General features: G+C 38.6%; 1 protein-coding gene across 4 annotated transcripts in view; it reads left to right on the forward strand.

Annotated features, from left to right (window-relative positions):
- Positions 1–23,939, forward strand: part of NRXN3 (neurexin 3) — a 1,203,771-nt gene that overhangs the window by 800,301 nt on the left and 379,531 nt on the right. For all 4 annotated transcript variants that reach the window (XM_012803511.2, XM_012803512.1, XM_012803513.1 and 1 more), the window contains one exon: positions 20,027–20,208. In XM_012803511.2, coding sequence (XP_012658965.1) covers positions 20,027–20,208 — 182 coding nt within the window. The remainder of the gene's footprint in view (positions 1–20,026; positions 20,209–23,939) is intronic.

Here is a 23,939-nt window from a genome sequence, read left to right on the forward strand (position 1 = left end):
GGAAAGGAAAAAAGAAGCACAAAATTCCCAAAGCCTGAGTAGCATTTATATATTAAACAGAAGAAATTCCAATGTCTGGGATATGGGGAACAAAGGGGAGGACGATGCCAGATGACGCAGGAGAGGCTGGCAAGGGCCATGGGTCCGTTTTAAGGAGTTTGGTTTTATTTTCAGACAATTGGAATCTATTTGAGAATTGTAAGCTGGAGAGTGGTAGGGACTGATGGCCAGTGTGTGATGGGAGACAACCTGATCCACGCTCCTATCTTTAGGCACAGGGGCCTCTTTTGAAACAACATTAGATGGGAGTTTATCATGTGCTGGGTGGTGTTGTAGTGTTTTAGCAACGAGTACGACAGATTTCCATTGTTACTGAGCTTACAGTCTATGAAAGAGAGACAGACGAAAATAAAGACTGTGAAGAAAATTGTACAAAGAGTTTATATTCTGAAAATTAACGGCAATTTTGCTGGATGGGAGACTGCTAAACCTCCGTCAGGAACTAGTTGTAGCTTTGGTTTTATTTTGTTGTTTCTCAACCCCTGATGGTGAAGAAATTCTTCCCCGTTCTGCTCACGTTCCTCTCTACCTGTTGCTTTCTATTTGGTGATTCTCCTGTGCCGTCTGCAGCCTTTCCTGAAAGTCTTATCTCAAGGAAACACTTTATCTCTGCAAACAGTGAGTGATTGGCTCTTTTGCTTTATTTCCTAGAGACTGACTTCTTCAACGTTTTCATATTTGTTCTCTCTGTTCATCCTTTTTATGATTTTGGTTATTCTTCACACAAAAGTATAGATGCTCGTCCTGGAAGAATGATTAATTCAGTTATATTTGAGACAGAATATAGCCGAGGCCTTATTTACGACTCTCATAAAGTATCCACTAATCCCGCCTTCCACTCTTTCTCTTTTCTCTCCTTTCCTTCCTTCCTTCTTTCTTTATCCCAAAATCCTAGTTAAATATTTTCTCTCTTTTAAAATACTTTAAAGACAGCTTCTTCTTGTCCTTATATATATTTCTCTTCCTGTTAAGAAGCAGTGAGGCAATAAAAACAAGCAGTTTTTAAAGCTCCTTTTTAAAAATGTACTGTGATAAGAACATTTAACATGGGATCTACCCTTTTAACAGATTTCTATGTGTACAACACAGTATTGTTAACTGTAGACGTTATACTTTACAGAAGATGTCTAGAAATTTTTCATCTGACATTACTGCAATTTTGCGTCTGTTAATTGACAACTAAGAAAGCTTGTAAAGCAATAATGTATTTCTTAAGCAATGGCCTACCCTGTCTGAACATTGTAACCCTTGGTGTCATTGCTGTTTCACTAAGTTCATTACGTTTCACTAAGTAGGAAACTATTAAACATGGTGGAAAATTAATAGTGAAGAAATGATTTTGCCAGTCTATGAAAACTTAGAAGGACCAATTTTAGCCTGCTGCCTCCCCGCCATCTCTCCTGGGGTTTTCATAATAAGAATAAAGGCACTGTGGCTGGCTGCTATTCCAGTAATTGAAAACATATTTTTAAATGGATCATTTTATTAGTAGAATTTTTCTGGAAGACAAACTATATACCAAAAATATCCTCGAGGACATATCCCTCAAGGGTGTTTATGTGAAGTATATTAAGGTATTTGTAGGAAAACTGTGGCTTATAGAACGTTTGTGTTTTTCAAATGGCTACTGATTTCCTAATAAGGCGGCACTAATCTGCTACAAAAGGGAAACTGACTTTAAAAAAAAAATCATGAGCAATAAGATGACTAACTTAGGTGACTTTACTCTACCCAACTCCAATAATTCTATTTTCATATATCCTTTTTCTATTATGCATAGTAAAATTCCCTTTAGAACCATCTAGAAAGGACTTTTGGAAGTCCCTGAGCAGTATCCATTCAGCCTCTGCTGGGACATATCTGGTGATGAAATTTTTACTATATTTTTTGGAGGTCCCATTCTGTTATCAGATAGCTATAGAAGATGCTTTGCCCCCTTAGAGCTCTGATCTCAAGCCTGGGAATTTTCATCCATCAGTCCTGGTTCTGTCTTCTCTACCAGACATCTTTTATGTTTGGTGATGGCTGCCACAGGCTTCCACGGGCTTCTGGGTTCATTCATTAGTTCCTCTTACGACAGCACTTGGAGGCCTCTCTCCATGCTGGCTTCCTTCCTCTCATTCGGATTTTCAACGTCCTACTTCAATGTTAAGCCCAGAGCTACTGAGAAAGCTGTACCGTCATCTCGGGATGGAGTCTGACAAGGACCTCCATCACAGGAGGTCATGTCTGGGAGACTCTATGTCAGCTGCTCCCTCTACTTCTGCAGTCAGTTTTTCTCCCACTCCTTTTTTTGCACCCTCCATTCAAGCCATACTGGTTGTCTTGCTGTCCCTCAAGCAAAACAGGCTTCTGACTTCAGTCTTTTGTCCTTATTCCTTCTGCTTGGAGCCCTCTTCCCTCAGAAGGCGTATGGCATTCTCCCTCCCTGCACTCAAGGCACTGTTGCTGTCACCTCAGGGGGTCCTGCCCTGTCCTGACAAGGCGGCCCCTTCCCCTGCTGTATTAGTCCTTATTCCCTGATATCATGGGCTACTCTATGTATTATCCATTATCAGCATTAGAGGATCATCTCTCTTAAAAAATTCAAGGACTTGGTTACATTCACAAATATCTCTTCAACACCCAGAAAAGGGCCTACTGCAAAGTAGGAGCTTAATAAATATTTGTAAATTTATCAACTAATTTATCATTTACAAGCAGATTATCTGTAGGTGGAGGACACAAAATAAGATATTTTAATACACAATAAACCGTGCAGGCGGCCCTATGCTCACTCAGAATTCTCTGACTCAAACCTGAACAGTATTTGAGGTTTCATGTGTTAAAGAGAAACCTGTGTGCATGCATGTATGTATATGTGTGTGTGTATACAAATTATGACAATGAAGTTTGTGAACTCGGCCCAGAGAAAGTTTGGCATACCACTGCACTCACCTTCGAAGCACTCCCCTTGGGAAGCCCCGTGTAATCCACTCTTCAAAGCACTTTTCCTAGAGTAAGTTCACCAACTTCATTGTCAGACCGCATATGAAGACAGCTCTGATGGCCATTCAGTAACAGAGTTCCAAAATTGCTTTGAAGTGTGTGGACTGGGCACTGGCATCAGTGCCCGGCTTCCCGAGGGAAGGACTTCGAAGGTGACCGTGGTGATACTCGGCCATGAGGTCTGCAGTACTTTTTCTGGGATGAGCTCATGAACTTCATTGTCTGACCTCATGGGTACCTATATACACACACCTCGGCACACACACATTCATGCACACGCGTATATACACACAGAGGCGTGTGTGAATGCGTGTGTGTATCTCTGACCAGACAGGTGGACATGTGATTCGGAAGCCTGTGTCCAAGTCCTCTAGATTATAGAAGCTAGACATGACAAAAGCTCACGAAGTGACGCAAGGTGAGCCAGCAGGATGGCTCCCTGCACAGGAATTTCCAAGGATACAGTTGTTCTTGAACAATCACAGTCAGTATATCAAAATAAGCGCTTTATTGAGTAGGGTAAAAGGAGTTGCTGGCAAGACTGTAAATCCTCTCTGAGAACAAATGATAACTGAGCCCAGGAGCCCTTTTGTTCGGGGGGGAGGGGGCATAAATTCCCTGAAAGTGTCTGTCGCGGGGAATTGCTCTGCATTCATCATGGCCGCCTCCTGCATCATTCATGAATGTCATAAGAGTCTAAAGAATTGGCACTTCATCATGAAGATGATTAAATAGCCATTAGACTTGTCTTTTTCTGCTGCGCAGTGCTTTTAAAGGAATCCCATTTAGGTTGTAGCATTCCCCTTTCAATCCCCTCTCCTTTCTTGCATCTCAAAGTCTCCGGCATCAGAGGAAGGAGCACTGTGCACCGTCAGCCTTATGCTGCCTGGGACTGGACAGATCTGGTGGGCTGGAGCTTCAGTTTGCTTATTTCCCTATAATGGAGACCTTGGGATTGGGGGGGGAAAGAATACCATAAAGCTCAAGGCAGATCCCTTTTCCAAGGAGTATGGGAATTGCTGTTTGAGCGTGGATTGAGCTGTGACTGGTTTTCAGATGTTTTCACTCGCTTTGCCTTCCCTTCCTGGTGGACTAAGAATAATGAATCAGAACAGAACTCTTCTGTCTATGATTTCTTATTTCATTCATTCAAATAAAAGGCTTCACATCATTTTGTACCCAGTAAAGCGTATCTATGTGCAGTAAATACTCGCGTTAACAGAGTATCACACGGGAGATCTTATTTCTGTTCTCTCCTCTGTACCCATTCCTTGTCACATGTACATATTGTCACTCATTCGCATTCTCTCTTTCTGGCTCTCTGGCTCTGTCTCTCTCTCTCTCACACACATACACACGAACACACACACAAATTATTCCCAAGTGATTCTTACCACCTGAACAGCAACCTTAAGTGATAGAGTATAAACGAATGAATTAAAATTGATCAACTCACATATATGCAGAATCTAAATCAGTTGCACTCAAGAAGTGTAGAGTGGCCCAGTGATTAACAGAGGCTTCAGGGGACTAAGTGTGATGGGGAAAGGTTTGTGAAAGGGTACGAGGCACCAAGCTCCATTTAGGAGGAATGTGTTTTCGAGCTATATTTTATAACATGATGACTATAGTTAATAATAATGCACTGTATATTTCAAAATGGCCAAGAGTAAATTTTAAAAGTTCTTCCCATAAAAGGTAATAAGTATGCAAGGCAGCAGCTATGTGAATTAGCCTGGCTTAATCATTCCACATTCTATACATAAACCGTAACAGCCCATCCTACCCCATCATTATAAACAGTTATAATCTGTCAAATAAAAATTCAAAATAAATTCAAAATAAAAATAAAATAGACCAACAAACAAATTTTTCTTAAGCACCTGCTATAGAGGCAACAGAAAGAATATAGAATGACATTGGACCATGATCAGGAAAGAAAAGTCCTCATTTGGTTCTGCCAGTCGTCCTCCATGACCTTGGACAAATTCTATATTCGCTCATGGCCTATTTATATCTATATGTGAAGTCACAAATAGTGGCCCCAAACTTCTCTTTTCCCTCTTGTGGCTTGTGGTCCTAAGTCCCCAGCATAGGACTCACCCATTGTAGGGAACAGAAAGAAGCCATGAGACCACCACCACAGAGAGGAACTCTAATCGTGTCCTTGCAATAACCAATCCCTGCTGAGGGATGAGTTCCAGCGTAACCCTGATGCTGGGCCTGTCCTGGCATCTCAGAGTATGACTTCCTCCTGGTAAACGCATCGTATCTTTATGTCATTGTTTGTTTGCGGCTTCCAAACATTTGTGACTTTAGGAAGAATGTTCTCTTTAAACTTTAGGTACGTGTTAAGGATCAAGTCAAATGGGTAGATGATGAAAATGGGGCCTGCACTGGTTGCCGCCAGTAAGATACCCCCTTGGAGAAAATATGTTCGTGTCTTACTAGAGAAGTCTTACCTCTCCGTGACCAGTGTCCTCAATGCAGGTGGACCCTTTGAGCTTTAATTGGTCCCTGGAAGGAACCACTTCATTCCTCATCACCCAGGCTTTCCCTAGAAGGGGAGGGCCGATTGAAATGCCCACCTTGGCGCTCTGCATTCTGCTGTTCTAGCCACGTGAGTCTGATTCGTTCTTGCTGCTGGTTTAAGAGAGATTAAAAGGAGCAAAGCTGTTCTCTGAGTTTCTTGATCTGTACCCGGGGCAGCCAGAGTCAGAAGAAATGGGGACAATGGGAAAGGGAATAAATCCTCGAGAGTGATGTCTATGTGATTTCTGGGAAGCAGACTCCGTGTGCATGCGGAGGCTTCAAATACTAGGTCATTGCTTTGGAGAATCTTGTGGAGCCCAATAAAACCTGCCACCTGTGTGACACAATGTGAAGCAGAAGCTGAGCCTGCGAGATAAGGAGAGACAGGATATATGGCTGAATAAAGGACTTTCAATTTCCTTTTCTTAGTAGATGGACAAGTATCACATCATTAAAAAACATCGCCACATCACAAAACAGCTTCCAATCCAAGTGCACATGGGCTATGTCGAAATCTTTTTACATGATTGACTTAATCAGAAAGCCTAATCTAACAAGCAGAAGCACTGTATTAATTTAAATATGGCAGGTGCTATCTAAGTTTATTGCAAGAGCTAAAGCCCAATTATCTTGTATTTTTCCATAAAATTGCATTTTCTAAAAAGAGACTGGTGTGTCTGAATATATCCATCATAACAAATCTTCTAGCTTTGATGGAAGTGACTGCTGTTTATTTGCAGCAAGTCATATCTGTACTGTTGAATCAATGCTAACGTTATCATATTAGAACTAAGACGAGGGCCTGGAAAATGAGTTTTTATAGACTTGTAGCATGACTTTCTGAATCAAAGCATAAGGCCAGGACCAGCTGTAGAAAGTGCCTCGTTCCAGAGCCTGATGGGCTCAAGGGCAATTTTTAAGCGTAGGGATTATGCAATTACCTCTCACAAGATTCAAGGTGAAAATCAATAAGAAAATTGCTATTTTCTGGAGAACAGGCACACTTTCAAGGAAGGAAGAGGAACTGAGGGAAGACAGAGAGATTGAAATGGAAGGTGTGTTTGAAACATATGTAATTTGTCAAGAGAGAGGAGGATCACCCAATATTAGCAAAGGACATTGTCTTGCTAAAAATAATGAAGGAAGGGAAATAGAAGTTTTAAGCTGAGGCTTTGAAGAGGATGAAATATTTAGAAAATTAAGAGCTTATATTTAAAGGAAATCAGATTGTCAACTAATTACCAATATATAATAATGCAATAAAACATTCATCCACCGAGACGAGGTGAGGAATAAAGATTTATTCAATAAATAATAAAAAATGGCTTTGATAATCAGAATTGATTTTGGTCCATTTTGGTCCTCTATGTGCCTCTTGGCTGTAAACTATCTTTGTTTTAAGAAGAGTAAAACCATTTGGCCTAATATTCCTCGAGATTTATTTTATGCCAAATAATGAAAATGTTATATATATTAAGCAGAGTGAATTATAATATCAAATACCCTCTCCATTCCCCAAGTTATTCCCACAGACAAAACAAGCTAAGGGCTCACCAGGAGAGGAATGCTGCATAAACGTCCCTCATTTAGTGGAATATTATGCACCCACTTAAAATGACAAATATAATATTGGAATGTAGAGAGGTTCAAATACAGTAATAGAGAAACAACTCAAGATAATATAAGCATTATGATTACAAACCTATGCAGACTTCCTTTTTTTTTTTTTTTTTTACAGATAAAGGCTAGAGAGAAACACCCATAGATATGTATCTGATGGGTATTATTTGGGGAACTGAATTTATGTAATCATTTAGGTCTTCCAAATGCCAAACAACATTTGGAAAATACTTGAGCAGAATCTGAGTGCAGTCTGTGATGACGCAGTTGCACAGTCTCATGCGGGGTTACAATCGCGGTTCAACGTAGACCTGGAGTGGTAGCCAAGCCCTTGAATCACCATCCTACTGCAACACAAAATCCAATCAGCGCCTCATTGGCTTATCACCCCACACTCCCACCTGTGCTTCCTTTTCTATCTACTGTTTTGTCTGACCAAATTTCACATCTCTGAGTCAACCTCAGCGCCACCTTTTCTTTCCTTTCCTGGGTATCTAATGGATCACCAAGCCCTTTTATTCCCCCTGCCTTGAGTATCTACTTCTTTCTCTCACTTCTCTCAGCAGGTGACCCAGTCCCAGCTCTTATGTCTCTCGTGTCACACATTGTCCTTTTTCCATCTTCCACTCTGCACCCACAGTTATTTTTCTCAAACATAGTAAGTTTTCCCCCTGATCCAAAGTAGTCATTTTCCGACTTTTTAAACCCTAAAGTTGTTTTTTTAAAAACCTTGATATAAGACTCTAATATACTAAAAGTTATGAGTTTTAGAAAATTTTTTAAAAAGCTGGTAGAACTTATAGTTGTAATCCTTAAAGTATTTCTGTGACTAAAACAAAATATGTACATAGACACAAACACACATCTCTGTGTACATTTAGACGGAAAGTCCTGGCTTTTCCACTAAGGTACTTTATACATATCTAATGACATCCACATATCTTAATATGACAGGCCGCATTCTCAGTATCCTATTTTCCAAACTGTCTTTGCTATTCTTGACTCTTTAGCCTCTATGCTACCCACAAGAGATTATGCGGTGATCCCCCAAATGTAGCACTTACCACGTTGCATAAAATTACAGGTACAATATACTTCTCGATGCATGCAAATATTCAACAGGTGCTTTGTTTTACATTTACATAAGCCTAAGCTTACATTAAGCTATTAATTAGCCTTTTCCCTAAGCTAGTGTCCAGTTGGCATCATCATAGCTCTCTGCAACCTCAAACTCCTGGGTTCAAGGGATCCTCCTGCCTCAGCCTGCAAGTAGCAGGGACTAAAAGCTGGTGTATGCCAATATTCTTAATTTTATTTATTTATTTATTTTTGGCCAGGGGCTGGGTTTGAACCCACCACCTCCCACCTCCGGTATATGAGGCCAGCGCCCTACTCCTTTGAGCCACAGGCACCGCCCAATATTCTTAATTTTAATAGAGGCAGAGTCTCACTCTTGCTGAGGCTGGCTGCTCTGTGACTCCTAAACTCTGGCAATCCTTCCACCTCAGCCTTCCAGAGTTTTAGATTATAGGCATAAGCCACTACATCTGGCTTTTTAATTTTTACTGATTGAATGCTCTTTTTTCCCCCTCAAGGATAGGTTATTTAGACTATTGTCACTGTTTTAATAAATGTTAATGTCTACTAAAATAAATCGCCTTTTTTATTCTTCCTTTTTAAATTTCCTTGGCAAATCTTACATATTATTTTTCTTCATGAACGTAAAAAAATTGAGATTCCATTTAGAGTTGTCTTTAAGATTATATATTCATACTTCTCCTATCTATTAATATCATATGTATCTCCATATATATGGATATATTTTATGTGCTTCAAAAATTATGCTTTTCTTTTATATAGCTTTTCTTTATGTAGCTTTCTTGCTGAAGTTATCTCAAGATATTTTATGAAATTTTGTCGTTGTGGTTGGGATTTTCCCTTTAATTTCAACCTGGAGACTACCATTTTTTAAAAAAAAAACTATTGATTTTTTGATGTTGATTGTTTATTGTGGTAAAATTTACATAACAGAAAATTACCATCATAAATCTGTAGCCTTTGTATATACCAACAATAGTCAAGCTAAAAAAATACTCAAGGACTTTATTCCATTCACGGCAGTACCAAAGAAGATGAAATATTTGGGAGTTTACCTAACAAAGGATGTGAAAGATCTCTATAAAGAAAACTATGAAACTCTGAGAAAAGAAATAGCTGAAGATGTTAACAAATGGAAAAACATACCATGCTCATGTCTGGGATGAATCAACATTGTTAAAATGTCCATACTACCCAAAGCAATATGCAGTTTTAATGCAATCCCTATTAAAGCTCCACTGTCATACTTTAAAGATCTCAAAAAAATAATACTTCATTTTATATGAAATGACGCAGTTGCACAGTCTCATGTGGGGTTATCAGAAAAAAACTCAAACGCCAAGACATTACTCAGAAATAAAAACAAAGCCGGAGGAATTATGCTACCAGACCTCGGACTATACTATAAATCACTAGTGATCAAAACAGCATGGTACTGGCACAAAAACAGAGAGGTAGATGTATGGAACAGAATAGAGATGAACCGAGCTGCTTACTGTTATTTGATCTTTGACAAGCCAATTAAAAACATTCAGTGGGGAAAAGATTCCCTATTTAACAAATGGTGCTGGGTGAACTGGCTGGCGACCTGTAGAAGACTGAAACTGGATCTACACCTCTCACCATAAACTAAGGTAAACTCTCCCTGGATTAAATATTTAAACTTAAAACCACTTGAACTATTTTTAAGTGGACAATTTAGTGGCATTAATGTTGTGCAACCACTCCCACCATCCACCTCAGACTTATTTCAACATTCCAAACTGAAACTCTGTGTCCATTAAACTATAACTCCCCACCTAGCCTTTCCTGGGAGTCACTATCAAACACTATCCTACTCTCTGTCTGTATGAATTTGACTATTTTTGGTACCTCATATAAGCAGAATAATACTTTTCTCCTTTCGTGTGTTGCTTATTTCTTAGTATAATGTCTTCAACATTGTAGCCTGTATCAAAATTTCATTCTTTTTAAAGCTGGATAATATTTCCTTGTATGTACAGATGATCCCTGTCTTAAGATGGTTAGACTTAGGATTCTCCAACTTTATGGTGGGACTAAGGTAAAAAACATTCAGTAGAAGCCATAACTTGAGTACTCACACAACTCTTCTGTTTTTCACTTTCAGTAGAGTATTCAATAAATTCCAGGAGATATTCAGCACTTTATTACAAAATGGGCTTTGTCTCTGGATGATTTTGCCCATCTGTAGGCTAATGTGAGTGTTTATGGTAGACCAGACTAAGCTGGGATGTTTAGTAAGTTAGGCAGGGAACATATATGCTATGTTTTGTTTATTCATTTACTCATCGATGGACATTTGGTTTTTCTTCTGTTTTTTAGATAATGCTACTGTGAACATTGCTATCCAAAAATATGTTTGAGTCCCTGCGTTCAATTCTTTTGGTTATATGTTTAAAAGTGGAATTACTAAACCATATTTTTGCCAGATTTTTCCACAGTGGCTACACCATTTTACATTTCCACCAACAGTACAAAAAAGTTCAAATTTCTCCTTGCCAATATTTGTTATTATATTTTATTTTTTTAATAATAGCCATCCTAATGGGTATGAAATGATATCCTATGTCAATGTAGTTTAGGTTTGTGTTTCCATAATGATCAGTAATATTGAGTATTTTTTCATGTGCTTATTGGTCATCTATATATGTTCTTTGTAGAAATATTTCTTCAAGTCCTTTATCCATTTTTAAACTGGGTTGCTTTTAGTTTTGGAGTAGTAGAACCTCTTCCCATGTTCTAAATATTAATCGCTTATCAAATATTTTATTTGCAACTATTTTCTGCCGTTCTGTGGGTTACCTTTCTATTCTGTTGATAGAGTTCTTTGATGGATGAAAGTTTCTACTTTTGAAATCCAGTTTGTTGGTTTTGTTTCCTTTTGTTATCTGTGCTTTTGGTGTTGTATCCAAAAAGTCGTCGTCAAAGTTAATGTTGTGAAGCTCTTTCTCATGTGGTTTCTGCCAAAATCAAAGATAGATATAAAATCAAAGATATATATATATATATATATATGCTGCACAGAAAGTATTCATCCATATGATATGAAAAATAGAGACTTACACAGCTGGATATTTTCTGCACAGATGTTAACTGTATGTTAACTATAAAGGAATATTGTTATATATCTTTAAAAAAAATTTTATTGAGTCATATATACATAGATCACGAATATATCTATGTATATGTGGGGTACAATGTGTTGTTTTTTTATACAATTTTGAGTGCTTACATCAAACTGATTAATATAGCTTTCGCCTTATTTACTTGATTATTGTGTTAAGACATTTGTGTTCTATACTTGATAGATTTGACTTGTACCCTTGCAATATGCTCCATAGGTGTGGTCCCACCATTTACCCTCCCTCTATCAACCCTTCTCCCGTCCCTCCTTTCCCACTGCGTTTCTCTCCTTCATCCTAGGCTACAGCTGTGATCTTTCTTTCTTAATCATAGAAGTAATTAAAGATTTATTTGTCAATGACAACTTTATCAGGTTATAAACTGTTCCAATTTGAAATGTATCTGAGTTACTTAGTGGGCTTCTTTTCTTAGGTTAAATTCCTAAGTTTCTCATCACCCCATCATCATAATTACTCTTTGCCAACTGATTTAATAAACACTGTGCTCCTCTGTGTGCCAGGCACTGTGATAGTTACCAGGCTGTGTTTAGTACCCAAGACTCTTGTACTTGGGAAAGAAGCCGCATTTTGAACTAGCTTAGACTAAATGAATTAGCTACTAAAAACTATACGAGACTGACCAAAGCATAACTTCACAATAGGAACCATTAAAACCATGTACTTGAGAATTGATAAAATTTTCTCTATAGGTCCAAGTCGATGGTTTTGTTTTCATTTTTAGTTTTTAATTATCATGGATGCATAATAGGTGGGTATATTTATGGGGCACATGGGATGTTTCAATATAAGCATACCATGTGTAACAATCAAATCAAGGTTAATTGTGGTGTCCGTTACCCCAAGTAGTTATTCTTAGGGTTTGGAACATTCGAATTCCACTCTTTCTGTTATTTTAAAATACACAATAAATTATTATTGACTATAGTCACTGTATTGTGTTATCAAATACTAAATCTTATTCATTCAATCTAACTGTGTTTTGTACCCATTAACCATCCCGACTTTATCACCTTTCTCCCTGCCACCCTTCCCAGCCTTCAGTAACCATCATTCTATTCTCCGTATCCATGACTTTAAGTGTTTTAATTTTACCTCTCAAATGTAAGTGAATATATGAGAAATTTTCCGAACCTGGGTTATTTCACTTAACATGATGTTCCTCAGTTTCATTCATGTTGTTGCAAATGACAGAATTTCATTCTTTTTTATGGCCGAATAATATTCCATTGTATAGATGTTCCACATTTTCTTTACCCGTTCATCCACTGATAAATGCTTTGGTTGATTCTAAATTTTTGCTATTGTGAATGGTGCTGTAATAAACAAGGGCATCATTAGTACATATAAGTACACTTGTATGTACTAATTTTCTTTTCGCTATTTACACTGGCATTGGATTGTGGTGTCATATGATAGTTTTATTTTTAGAGTACCAGGGTCTCCTTTCTCCACATCCTCACCATCTCTTCATTCAGCAGTTTGACGTCACTCTTCAAGGCAGGATTAATTTTGAATGACTTTCTCCCTGTGGTAGGACATATGTGTGGCCAGAGCAGGAATGTATGCTTCTCCTTTGTCAGAGTTTTACTTTTAGAGAGGCCCTAATCGGGTGTTCCTCTGATTCTACATTAGAAAAAAAAAAACAAAAAACTTTTTCATTTTTTAAGCTCTAGGACTAGACCAAGTTCGGTTAATTTACTACACTTTGGCCAATCAGCTGTATATAAACAGCAGAATCTTCTAGAGACTTGCCAATTTCTATTCAAATCACATGACTAGTATGGGACAAAATAATAATGTCTGTGTGACATTATGTTTCAAGATAAAGACAGAAGATATGCCGGGAAGGTAGAAATAATACAAGTCCCTTATAAGTATAAAAATTGGCGGGAGCTGCTTCACTTTGAAGTGGTCACCATGAAATGGCAATACTAAATTATTTCTAGAGCTCTGTATATTGTGCATATTAATTATTTTCATCTTTAATACAGTTCTTTAAAATGACTAGATAGAAGTAGTATCATTTTCTTAAGCAGGGGGAAACTAGGCCCCGGGAAGATAAATGATTGTTACAGCCTAGGAACACAGACCATAATAGTTGAGGAATTCCTTTGTCCAATTTTGACCAGTGTTCCATGATTCAGAAGTATGTGTCTCGCAGAATGCAGTTATTACTCTTGAAAAACATTAGCCAGCTTTTCCAGAAAAAAAATCATGTTTTAGGACTTAGATCCACAAATCCAGCAAAGTCACCTGTTACTAGCCCCTGGCCTCTTGAGAACGGGAAAGTCCGTATAAACTGGGAATTTAAATCAAAGCACTAGAAATAAGCAACTACTTTTTAATCTGTATTCATTTTGCAGAGACTATTTAGTACTTTAAAATCCCTTGATTGTTCTTATTAGAAAAGGTCTTTCAAAGCTGTGGAACAAAAGGAAGAAAAGAGGGCAGATGAATCTATTCTGAACTTCCACTCTCTGCTAACCCTGTCTCATGAGATGTCTTCAGAAGGCATATGGTTAGAAAATAAAACTGCTACAGAAAAGGCTGATGAGTAACCATAGGATGATCGCTTTTCTGTCCTTTTCATTCCTTTGTATTTTGCCTCAGGATAACTATATATGTGGGTTTTGCTTCTAGCTGAAGCACAGTAAAATAGAATTACAGGGCTAATCTTAAACACGTCATATTGCTTTTCTATCACGTAGCCCCATGAGGTTAAATCTGAGATGTATCTATTTATTTAATGTTACCCAAATGATTTTCAGTGTGATTTAGGAACTGAGGGGTAGCATAAAACAATTTGACTAAACATGGGCATGATTTTCTTCTCTGAGCCCGCCAATAATTCACCAAGGGCAGATCATTCAAATGTCTTGGTGGGTAGGTTTCTTTATAAACTGAAAGCTGTACTCTATTCTGTCATAAGAGATGTTGTGAACTCTAATTGATGAACATTTATAAAATATTTCCACGTTGAAATGAAATGGCAAAAAGCTGAGATGAGTTAATGGGCATTGTAGTTTCTTGTCTCTTTATTCCTGTTCTATTCCAGGCCTGAATGGAGCCAGGTTTCATTGGTTAATTCAACACCATTTATTCCCTAAGCATTCCCAGTGTTGATGAAGAGAAAAATTAAACATCCCTGCCCTCTAGGAGCTCACGATATGCAATGATTCTGGATTTTTATTTTATGTGACAGTAAAACTTAACCTTTATTTTCTTAACCAGGAATCCTGATCAGTTTCCTAGAGCTTACTTTGCTTTGTTTTATTTAACCCTAGCACGGTTATGAAAGTTCAGTTAAGTTCACTATGAGATAATCTCTGATATACATTTTCTTATACAGTTCGCCCTTTAGAATTTGGAATTGTCTCAGTATGGTATCATTAATCATGGAATACTGTCTACCTTGCTCTGTCCACTTTACAAGGGAACAAGCTCTGGTGAAGCCATCGTCATTTAAGTAAGATAAATACCGCCATTTCTATTGTGAGAGAATTGGTTTTCCAACTTGTTTGCTGTTTGTTTGGTTTTTGGCCACAGGTTAGAAACTGTTGTCTTTCTTTCCATTATCGTTCTCATCTCCTTCTCAGGTGCAAAGATCAATGTAAAAAGTGAGAATATTAGGAATGTGGTTTGGCATGATGAAAAAACATATAGGTTGTTGAATTAGACAAATCTGTATCAAATTCCTAATTCTGTTGGATATTTGGTAAAAAGTTATTTTGTCTTATTTTATAGCTTCTTTCATCTTTAAAACTGAGATAGTAACTGTCATAGGCTGAATGCTATCCATTCCCAAATTTATAAAGTCATAACCCCCAGCATCTCAGAATGTGACTGTATTTGGAGTCTTTAAAGAGGCAGTCAAGTTAATGAATTTTTAGGGTAGGCTCTAATCTAATATGACTGGTCTACTTATAAGAAGAGGAAATCAGAATATAGATAGGTTCAGAGAGAGGACCACTGGAGACAGGGAGAAGTTGACTGTCTATAAGCCAAGAAGAGAACCAATTTTGTGGACACTGATCTGAAAATTCTAGCCTTCAGAATAGTGAGGAAATAAATTTTCATTGTTTAAGCCACGCAGACTCTGCTATCCTGTTATGTAGCACTAGCAAACTACTATAGAAACAGTAATTCAAGTGAAAGGATAATGATTTGAAACATTACACTGCATACTATATGATAAATGTTTTTACATACACCTGGTATGAGTATTAGTATTAGTATTAGAGTTAGTGTTGTTCAGCAGTACCAAAGAATTTGTAAAAGAAGTCAGTTTCCCAAAAGGAAAAGAAAATTCCCTTCTTTAACCCAGAGGGAATTGGGGTTTGTCACCAGAAGCTTAATTTTTAAATCAAATTTAATGTCAAAAACATTGCATATTATACCATGAATCAAACTCTTTTTCCTTAGTGGAAGTGTCCAGGAATTTGATTTAAAATTAACCTTCTTTTACGTTGTGTTTTTTTTTTTCCCTCCACAACCTGTTTCTAAGCTACTGTTTTTCTGAAAATGACATTACCCCTAAGTTTTAGAGATGGCCATGATGTGTTTGTCAGCACTAGGGGATCCAGAAATTATTTCTCATTTACTCCAACTTTGGGAAGGAAAAGTGTACATAAGGAAACATAGTAATAAGCCATCTCAATTTTTAGTATGAGATTTGTAAATAGCACGGTTATTTGTTTCCCCTTACTTCTTCCAAAATTTTGTGACAACTTTCCCATTAGAAGTTGCAACCAAGCATATTTGCAAGAACAAGCTTTGTGCATAAACAAGACCATCATTCTATTCCTGTTGGTAATCTCCCCTCCAAAGTAAGGTGCTATCTGGATATGGGACTAGAAATAGAAACAACACCGTAACAGTAATGTCTATCGATATTACCATCACTGCATCACGGTAAGTGGCCAGCCAGTTATGCAAATAAGAAGCCTAATGTAGACTGTGAGTTTAAACATCATCATGCTTCTTGACTATTTGAAGTTGGGGTGTATCTATTTAAACTCTGGGAGCAGTGACTATATAGAAATTTCATTCCTATAATACTGTCTTGGCTGGAACTCAGCAAAGGGACTTTAGCCATTTGCAAACTTATAAACCCTGCATGTTAAATGGCCAATGTGCCACCATGGCAATGTTTTTTAAGTTGAACTGATCAGTTTTTGCTAGCAAGGAAGAAATTTGCGTGGTTCTGATTGTTAATATAAGTAGTGTGATCTTAATCCCAGTAGACTGAACACAATGAGAAACCAACAAAAATTCCAGGCTCAGGAGAGAAAGCATGCGAGGTGGCATGACATGGCTCAGAAATAAAAATCCTCAGCGGGTAAAAGGTTTTTTTTTAGTTTCAAGGATATTCCCAGAAATGTGTAATATACATTTAAAAATAACAAAATTGACTGTTTTTTAAAATTTGAAACTAGGAAGCAAAATAATTCCAGGTTCTTAGGGTGCTAGGCATTTTCCATTAAAATCAACAGAAAATATGTAGTTACCTTTAAAAACCATGTAAGATGGCACAGCATGAAAAGTAAAGAGAAAAAAATAACATGGTCAGAATAGAAAATTATAATCATTAATTAATTTCCTCTAAAGCATCAGAGCATTGGCTCGGCGCCTATAGCTCAACCGGCTAAGGCGCCAGCCACATACACCTAAGGTGGCGGGTTCGAATCCCCAGCCCGGACCCGCCAAAACAACAATGACGGCTGCAACCAAAAAATAGCCGGGCGTTGTGGCGGGCGCCTGTGGTCCCAGCTGCTTGGGAGGCGGAGGCAGGAGACTCGCTTGAGCCCAGGAGTTGGAGGTTGCTGTGAGCTGTAATGCCACGGCACTCTACCCAGGGGGACAGCTTGAGGCTCTGTCTCAAAAAAAAAAAAGCATCAGAGCATTGGACTATGAGAGCATTTGGGGTCTTCATACTCTTACCAGCAAATTCTTTATCAGAAAGATACTTTAAATTTGTTTTATGTAAGAATAAACAATATTCTAAGTACTTTGAATGTTTTATGCCCCTTTTACCTAAAAAGTTAGAATTGACTGACATAGTGAGATTATAAATTCAGAACAACGAAAGCAGTAAAAATAATTTTAAAAACAAATTTGTATCTTTTGACACCATTTTGTTATGGCGAGATTTTATTCTTTGTTTATCTAAACATTAAAGCCACCATGACCATCTAACTACTGTATATAAGAAGCTGTCTATTTTTCTGTTAACTTGCTCTCCCCCTTTGTATTGGAGCACTGATAATTATTGGACAGGGCAGTGGATGAGAAATATACGTGGAATAGGCGGTTTATAGAATTACTTGTATGGTGAGATGACCACACAGGCTTTTGAAAACATGCCAGCTAGGAGGCTACGGCTTTGTTTACATTTTGCTTTGGTATTAGGAGAAGATGTGAAATAAACTAATGTACCTCATTTGTCCCATTTAACAATCTAGCCTATGGTATAATTACATGGGTATGGGGTGAAAAGAGGCTTTGGGACATAGACTCAGGCTAAACCCTTGAAGATGGTCACCCTTACGTCAGATGTTTGAGCCCCTGTTACCAAATCTGTAAAATAGATCAAGTAAACTATCCCCTACTCATTGCGAAGATTCAGCTAATGTTGAAAATACTTTGCAAACTATAAATCGCCACACATACGTGGCGACCGGCTTTTGACTTGGTACTTTTGTAGTGACAAAATTATTTCCTGACAGATATGAATTTGTCTCTATATGAGAACCCACTGTATATTTAGGATAGAATGGTGTCAGATTTTATAAATTGCCACAAAATGTCACCGGCTGATGTGAGTCTGTGGTGATTCTATACATTAATCACGGAGTAACCTTCACTTTTCCATACAAAGAATAAAGGGAGCGGTGATGACATTTGTAATCATCTGTGGAGGAATTATTTAAATTCTTCACAGATGGAGAGATATCAAGGGTAAATCACTATATCCACATTTCTAATTTTAAGAAGCTTTGAGGGTGGTTATGAATAGTGAGGAGTAAACACGATTTTGCATATAGCATTCATCATAAACTTTGCATTCTGTAATCCCGAATTCTCTTGGTAGGTGTAGAGGACTTTCCAGGGGATTGAGCAAAATCACAAAAGAGAAGCCATGAGCAAATGGGCGTAACTAGAATAGTGACCTTTCAAAGAGGACAAATTAGATAGAATATGCTACCAAATTTATGTGGCTTTAGAAAAGATGACATATGGCATACACTCCTCATTCTAGCCTTCTAGGAGTTTATTATTTCTAAGCAAGATGAATAACTCATTTTTCTTCAGTCAACATAATTCCACCCAATATTCTCTGTAAACTAGCTCAGGGAACACATGGGGACCAGCGCTTGAGATTTTTAGTAAACGCTAAAGATATCTGAATGGTTGTGTAATGTTGCCTTAAAATAGTTTCAACGGTTGGAACATGTCCACTGGAAAGCACACAAGGAAATCTGGTGCCAAGTGTTCTCTGAATTTTGAGATGAGTAACATATGGAAGTCCTCGCTGGGAGTAACATACATAAAACCATAGCGTCTACCACGTGCTGTTTATTCTACCAAATCGACGTGATTTCCCCCAATTCTTAAATACGCTTTTAAGAATTTCTGAAGTGCAAATGTTTTCTTTATCTTTCTTCTTGTTTGCGAAGTAGCTTGAAATTAACATGTTCGTGGTAACCATTGAGTTCATACCGATAGCAGAAAAACCCAATAGCAGAGATGTTGGCCAAGTCCCTGGCAATACCACTTGTCACGTTCAAAATTCATTATCCTGGGATTTTTCTTTTTTTATTTTCTGTCGCCTATATCTTCCTCTTCTTGAGATTTCGTTTGGAAAGGGAAATGGAAACTGCTATTTAATACTAGATAAGTATTACCATCAGGGAGGGAAAAAAAGATCATTTTTCAAAGACTTCTGGGAATGATTTAGGGTCCCTGATGTATAACAACTCAGTAGTAAAATGGGCAAATGCTTTTATGACGTAACCTGGTTTTCTCAGGCTGCTGCTTTTTCTTTTCCATGGGGGTAGGAGCAGGTGCAGGCATGAGAGAAACGATGTCGCTGGACTTGGTTCACTGCGACCTTCACTTTGTCAGGCATCCCGGACACTGCTCCCGCCTCCAATGACCCGAATATTCCGATAGCTGAGACATACAGGACTGGTTATCTCTCTTGCACCTGTCGTAGCTGATATGGAAAAATTAACCCTGCTGTTAAGGAAGACCAAATAGGTGTTTGTCACAACGGACCAGAGTTCTCGAACACAGCATGCTGTTTGCTCTTGACCATTACAGCAAGAACAGAAATAGATCAACCCTCACTAATATCTACTTCATGCGTTCCTTTTGCCTGCATCTTTAATGTGGGGTGCTAACTGCCTTCAGAGGCTGGCGATGCTGTCCTTCTCAGTAACCAAACATTGTCACATGGGGGACGCTCACTCCCGCAGCTGTGCTGTACAGTCTCAGCAGTGCGCCTCCAGCTGACTGTACACAGTGCAGTGGCCTGATGTCTCTCTCTCTCCTTGCTTCTGCAGCTGGCGCCACATACATCTTTGGGAAAAGCGGTGGCCTCATCCTGTACACCTGGCCGGCCAATGACAGGCCCAGCACGCGCTCCGACCGCCTCGCTGTGGGCTTCAGCACCACTGTGAAGGATGGCATCTTGGTCCGCATTGACAGTGCTCCAGGACTCGGCGACTTCCTCCAGCTCCACATAGTGAGTACGGGCCCTCAGCCTGGGTTCTTTTGTCTTCTTGGTGGTCTGCGTTGGTGCGTGAGATAAATGCAGCAGAATGTTCTAGAGAGACATGACAAAAGTGCACACGCTTATAAAAACGGCTTTCAGATGTAAACCATCATCTCGCAGAGTGCCTCAAGGTGGGGAAATTAAAGACTGCCCTCTGCCCCATGTGTATAAAGAGAAAAAGAAATTCTTTCCTTCCAGATTCCCTTCCCAATCGTGTGGCTTGGCTGATAGAAAACCATTTAGCAGACTGCTTTGGTGTGAATAAGGTTTACCTGGTGTAAGTGGCAGAGCCAAGTGGAAAGTCGAGGATCTCCTAGGCTGGGATTTGGCAAACTGTCTGTAAAGGGATAATTAGTAAATATGCTGGACTTTGCAGGTTGTACAGTCTCAGTCAGAGGGACTCATTTCTGCTTTTGTAATGTGAAAGTAGCCATTGACAATATATTTTTTTAATGCATGTGACTGTATTTAAAGATTTATTTTATAAAATAGGCTTCAGGCTGCATTTTGATGACCCTGGTCCTTGGCTGCAAGCATGACTATAGAGACGTAAGGAACATGTGATAAAAAACTGAGGTCACAATGTTGGAATGGGCAGGGCAGAAAGGCAAGCACAGTGACCACGACTGGAGTTATTCATGCTTGTTGTGTATCCAACATTTTGCTTTAGGCCTTGTACGTAGGAGCCCAGTAGAGACTATACCCTCAGTCCCTGCAGATCATAAGAACACAGTGCAAGTCTAAGAAATTAAAATGATTTGGAAGGAAAAAATTACTTCGTTAGGAGGATAGAAAATATTTTTATAGCAACAATTAGCCCATTTTATCACCTGTGCAGTCTGCAGTTAAGAAAGTAGGCTAAAGAAAGACATGATTCTCATCCGTAAGTACCTCAAGTGCAGCCACCAAGTGCAAAGAGAGGAATTGTTCTCATTAGTTAGCAATGACAAGACTAGAAAAAATGGATTTAATTTGGAGCAATAAGAGTTCGGTTAAAATAGCAGAGGGGAAAAGCAGTTAAGAAAAAAGACCAACTGGAGATTACTACCACCAGCCTCCAAAAAGGAAGGAAAGCAGCATTGACTGAGAATCCTTGGATCCAAGTTCTGCTAATGTGCAGGTCTACAGAGAGAAGCAGGTGGTGCAGTTTCATGCCTGGTCTCTAGAGTTGGGGGAGGCAGGCGGGGATCGCGAGCAGGAAGCTCAGCTCCCTCAGCAGTGCCTGTCCCTAGCACCTGCTTCACACCCGAGCTTTGGAAATGGGAGCAGGCTTGACTGGAGACCTGTCTGGATCTGGTAAGAGCCAAATCAGAGCAAGACTGTGCTTAGAAGCCCCAGAAAGAGCTGATTAAAAACGCTCATCTTCAAAATGTAGAACAGGGGTCTTGAATAGAGTTCTGAACTTTTCATTGTTCCTGGAATGCTCCAGGAAGCATATGGTGCCATGAGTGTGAGCTAAAACATTTTCAAAAGCCATGCCAAGCAGAAAGGAGAAAGGCAGCCATACTTAGTGCACTTCATCTTTATTTGGCCTCTAAGAACCACCGTAATTTACAAAACTTTGTGAGATTTACGCTGCATATCACTTAATGACTATTTCATGGCAGCTGTAAGTAGGCTATTATTACCAGCTCACTTGCATTTTCACAGTGATTGATCTACTTTTTTTGTGCAGTGTGACTTACTGAGAAAGCTACAATTTGGCACTGCCACGAGTGTCTTTTAGAGTCAGATAATGTGTTGCTACTTTATCTGTTTCTCTTTCTACTTGTGACTTAGCATCTCTGCTTTTAAGAGAGTTTGCTTATTTATGACTGTTTACTTGAAATTGACAATTTTTTAAATAAAATTAATATGCGGATCCTGGGAACTTGTGGGAGGGGCCAGAACATTTTAGTATATGATGCCCTTGTAAGGTGCTGTCATTTCTTTGGTGTCTTTGGAAAGCGAATGCCTCTAAATGTAGTGTGAGGGTGAGGTAACGTACATTTGCTTATATCCATGAATGTGTGTGCTCTGCATAAGCATACACATCGAATTTGACATAGTGTATTTCCTCGTATAAGCAAACACATCAGAAAATTCATATCGTAATATAAATATAATAAAATATAGAGTGCCAAGCCCCTAGGAGGTACTGTAGGTCTACTCCGGTGATCCTGCCAATTGGTAAACATTCTGTTTTAGCAATCAGCAGATTTTTATTTAAAGCTAGTATTAGGAAATTATAAGAAATGTAATTATAAGAAATAAGAAATAGTATTAGGAAATCATAAGAAAAACTGGGGACCCGATAATGTGGAGAACCCACCTGGCTCTGGAGCAAAAGTGACATGGAAAAAGCATAGAGCTCTTTCGTTGGCCTAGTCCAGTGATTTTCAACCTGTGTACCATGGCATACTGGTGTGCGCTGAGAAGATCTTAGGTGTGTCACCAAAGTGTTTAAAGATCATTAGTTAACCCTCAAAGAACTCAAACTAGACCTCCCATTGGATCCTACAATCCCATTACTGGACATCTACCAGTAAAAATGGTTTTATCATAAGGACACTTGCACTAGACTGTTTATTGCAGCTCAATTTACAATCGCCAAAATGTGGAAACAGCCTAAATGCCCACCAACCCAGGAATGGATTAACAAGTTGTGGTATATGTACACCGTGGAATACTACTCAGCCATTAAAAAAATGGAGACTTTACAGCCTTTGTATTAACATGGATGGAAGTGGAACACGTTATTCTTAGTAAAGCACAAGAAGAATAGAGAAATATGAATCCTATGTATTCAATTTTGATATGAGGACAATTAATGACACAGTGGGGGTAGGGTAAGGGGAGAGCAGAGAGAGGAAGGAGGGAGGAGTGGGGAGGGAAATAGCAGAGAGAGGAAAGGAGGGAGAGGGGTGTGCCACACCTTTTGGGGGCAAGACATGATTGTAAGAGGGACTTTACCTAACAAATGCAATCGGTGTAACCTGGTTTCTTGTACCCTCGCTGAATCCCCAACTATAAAAAAAAAAAAAAAAATTAAATTATTTTCAAAATAAGTTCAAAGAACAGTAAATATCTTCTTTTTTCTACTCTTTTTGTTTGTTTTTGATCAACATAATTAAGTGTGCTGTGGAAATTTAACTATAGGTTCAAGTGTGCTGTGAGATTAAAAAAAAAGGTTGAAAAACACTGGGCTGCTCATTTGAAACCTTCTTAGTTCCTTCGTGGATTATCTCTGTTTCTACCCTGAAGAGAACAGATTTCTTGTCACACTCAGGAATAAAGGAATCCAAGCAGAAGACTGAAAGGCTTGATTACAAAACCAGCCTTGTGTTTGGGGCATTTAAGTAGAGGCGTCAGGGAAATGAAGCCATCTATACTGGTAAAAATACTTTTATAAGACTTTTATAATCTGTAAAAGGTGTTTTTGTTTGTTGAGTGGTTTGTTTTCTTATATTAAAGAAAATTACTCAAAAAAGAAAAGAGCTTAGGGGCCATTAGTGGAAGTGGGAAGGATTGAGCAGGAGCCGAAAGATTTTATTCCACCTTGCAGTTTGCCTAAGAGAAGAGAAGCCCAGTGGGGAAAAAGGCAAAGTGATGACAGATGGGAAGAGATGAAAACAGGAGTCTTCACTTGGTTTTGTGCTGCTAGAACAGGATGCTCGAGATTGTCTAATTTATAAAGAACAGGAACGTATTTCTCACAGTTC

Source organism: Otolemur garnettii, unplaced genomic scaffold (genome assembly GCF_000181295.1).
Source record: "Otolemur garnettii isolate 467f Iridium unplaced genomic scaffold, OtoGar3 scaffold00020, whole genome shotgun sequence".
Lineage (NCBI taxonomy): Eukaryota > Metazoa > Chordata > Mammalia > Primates > Galagidae > Otolemur > Otolemur garnettii.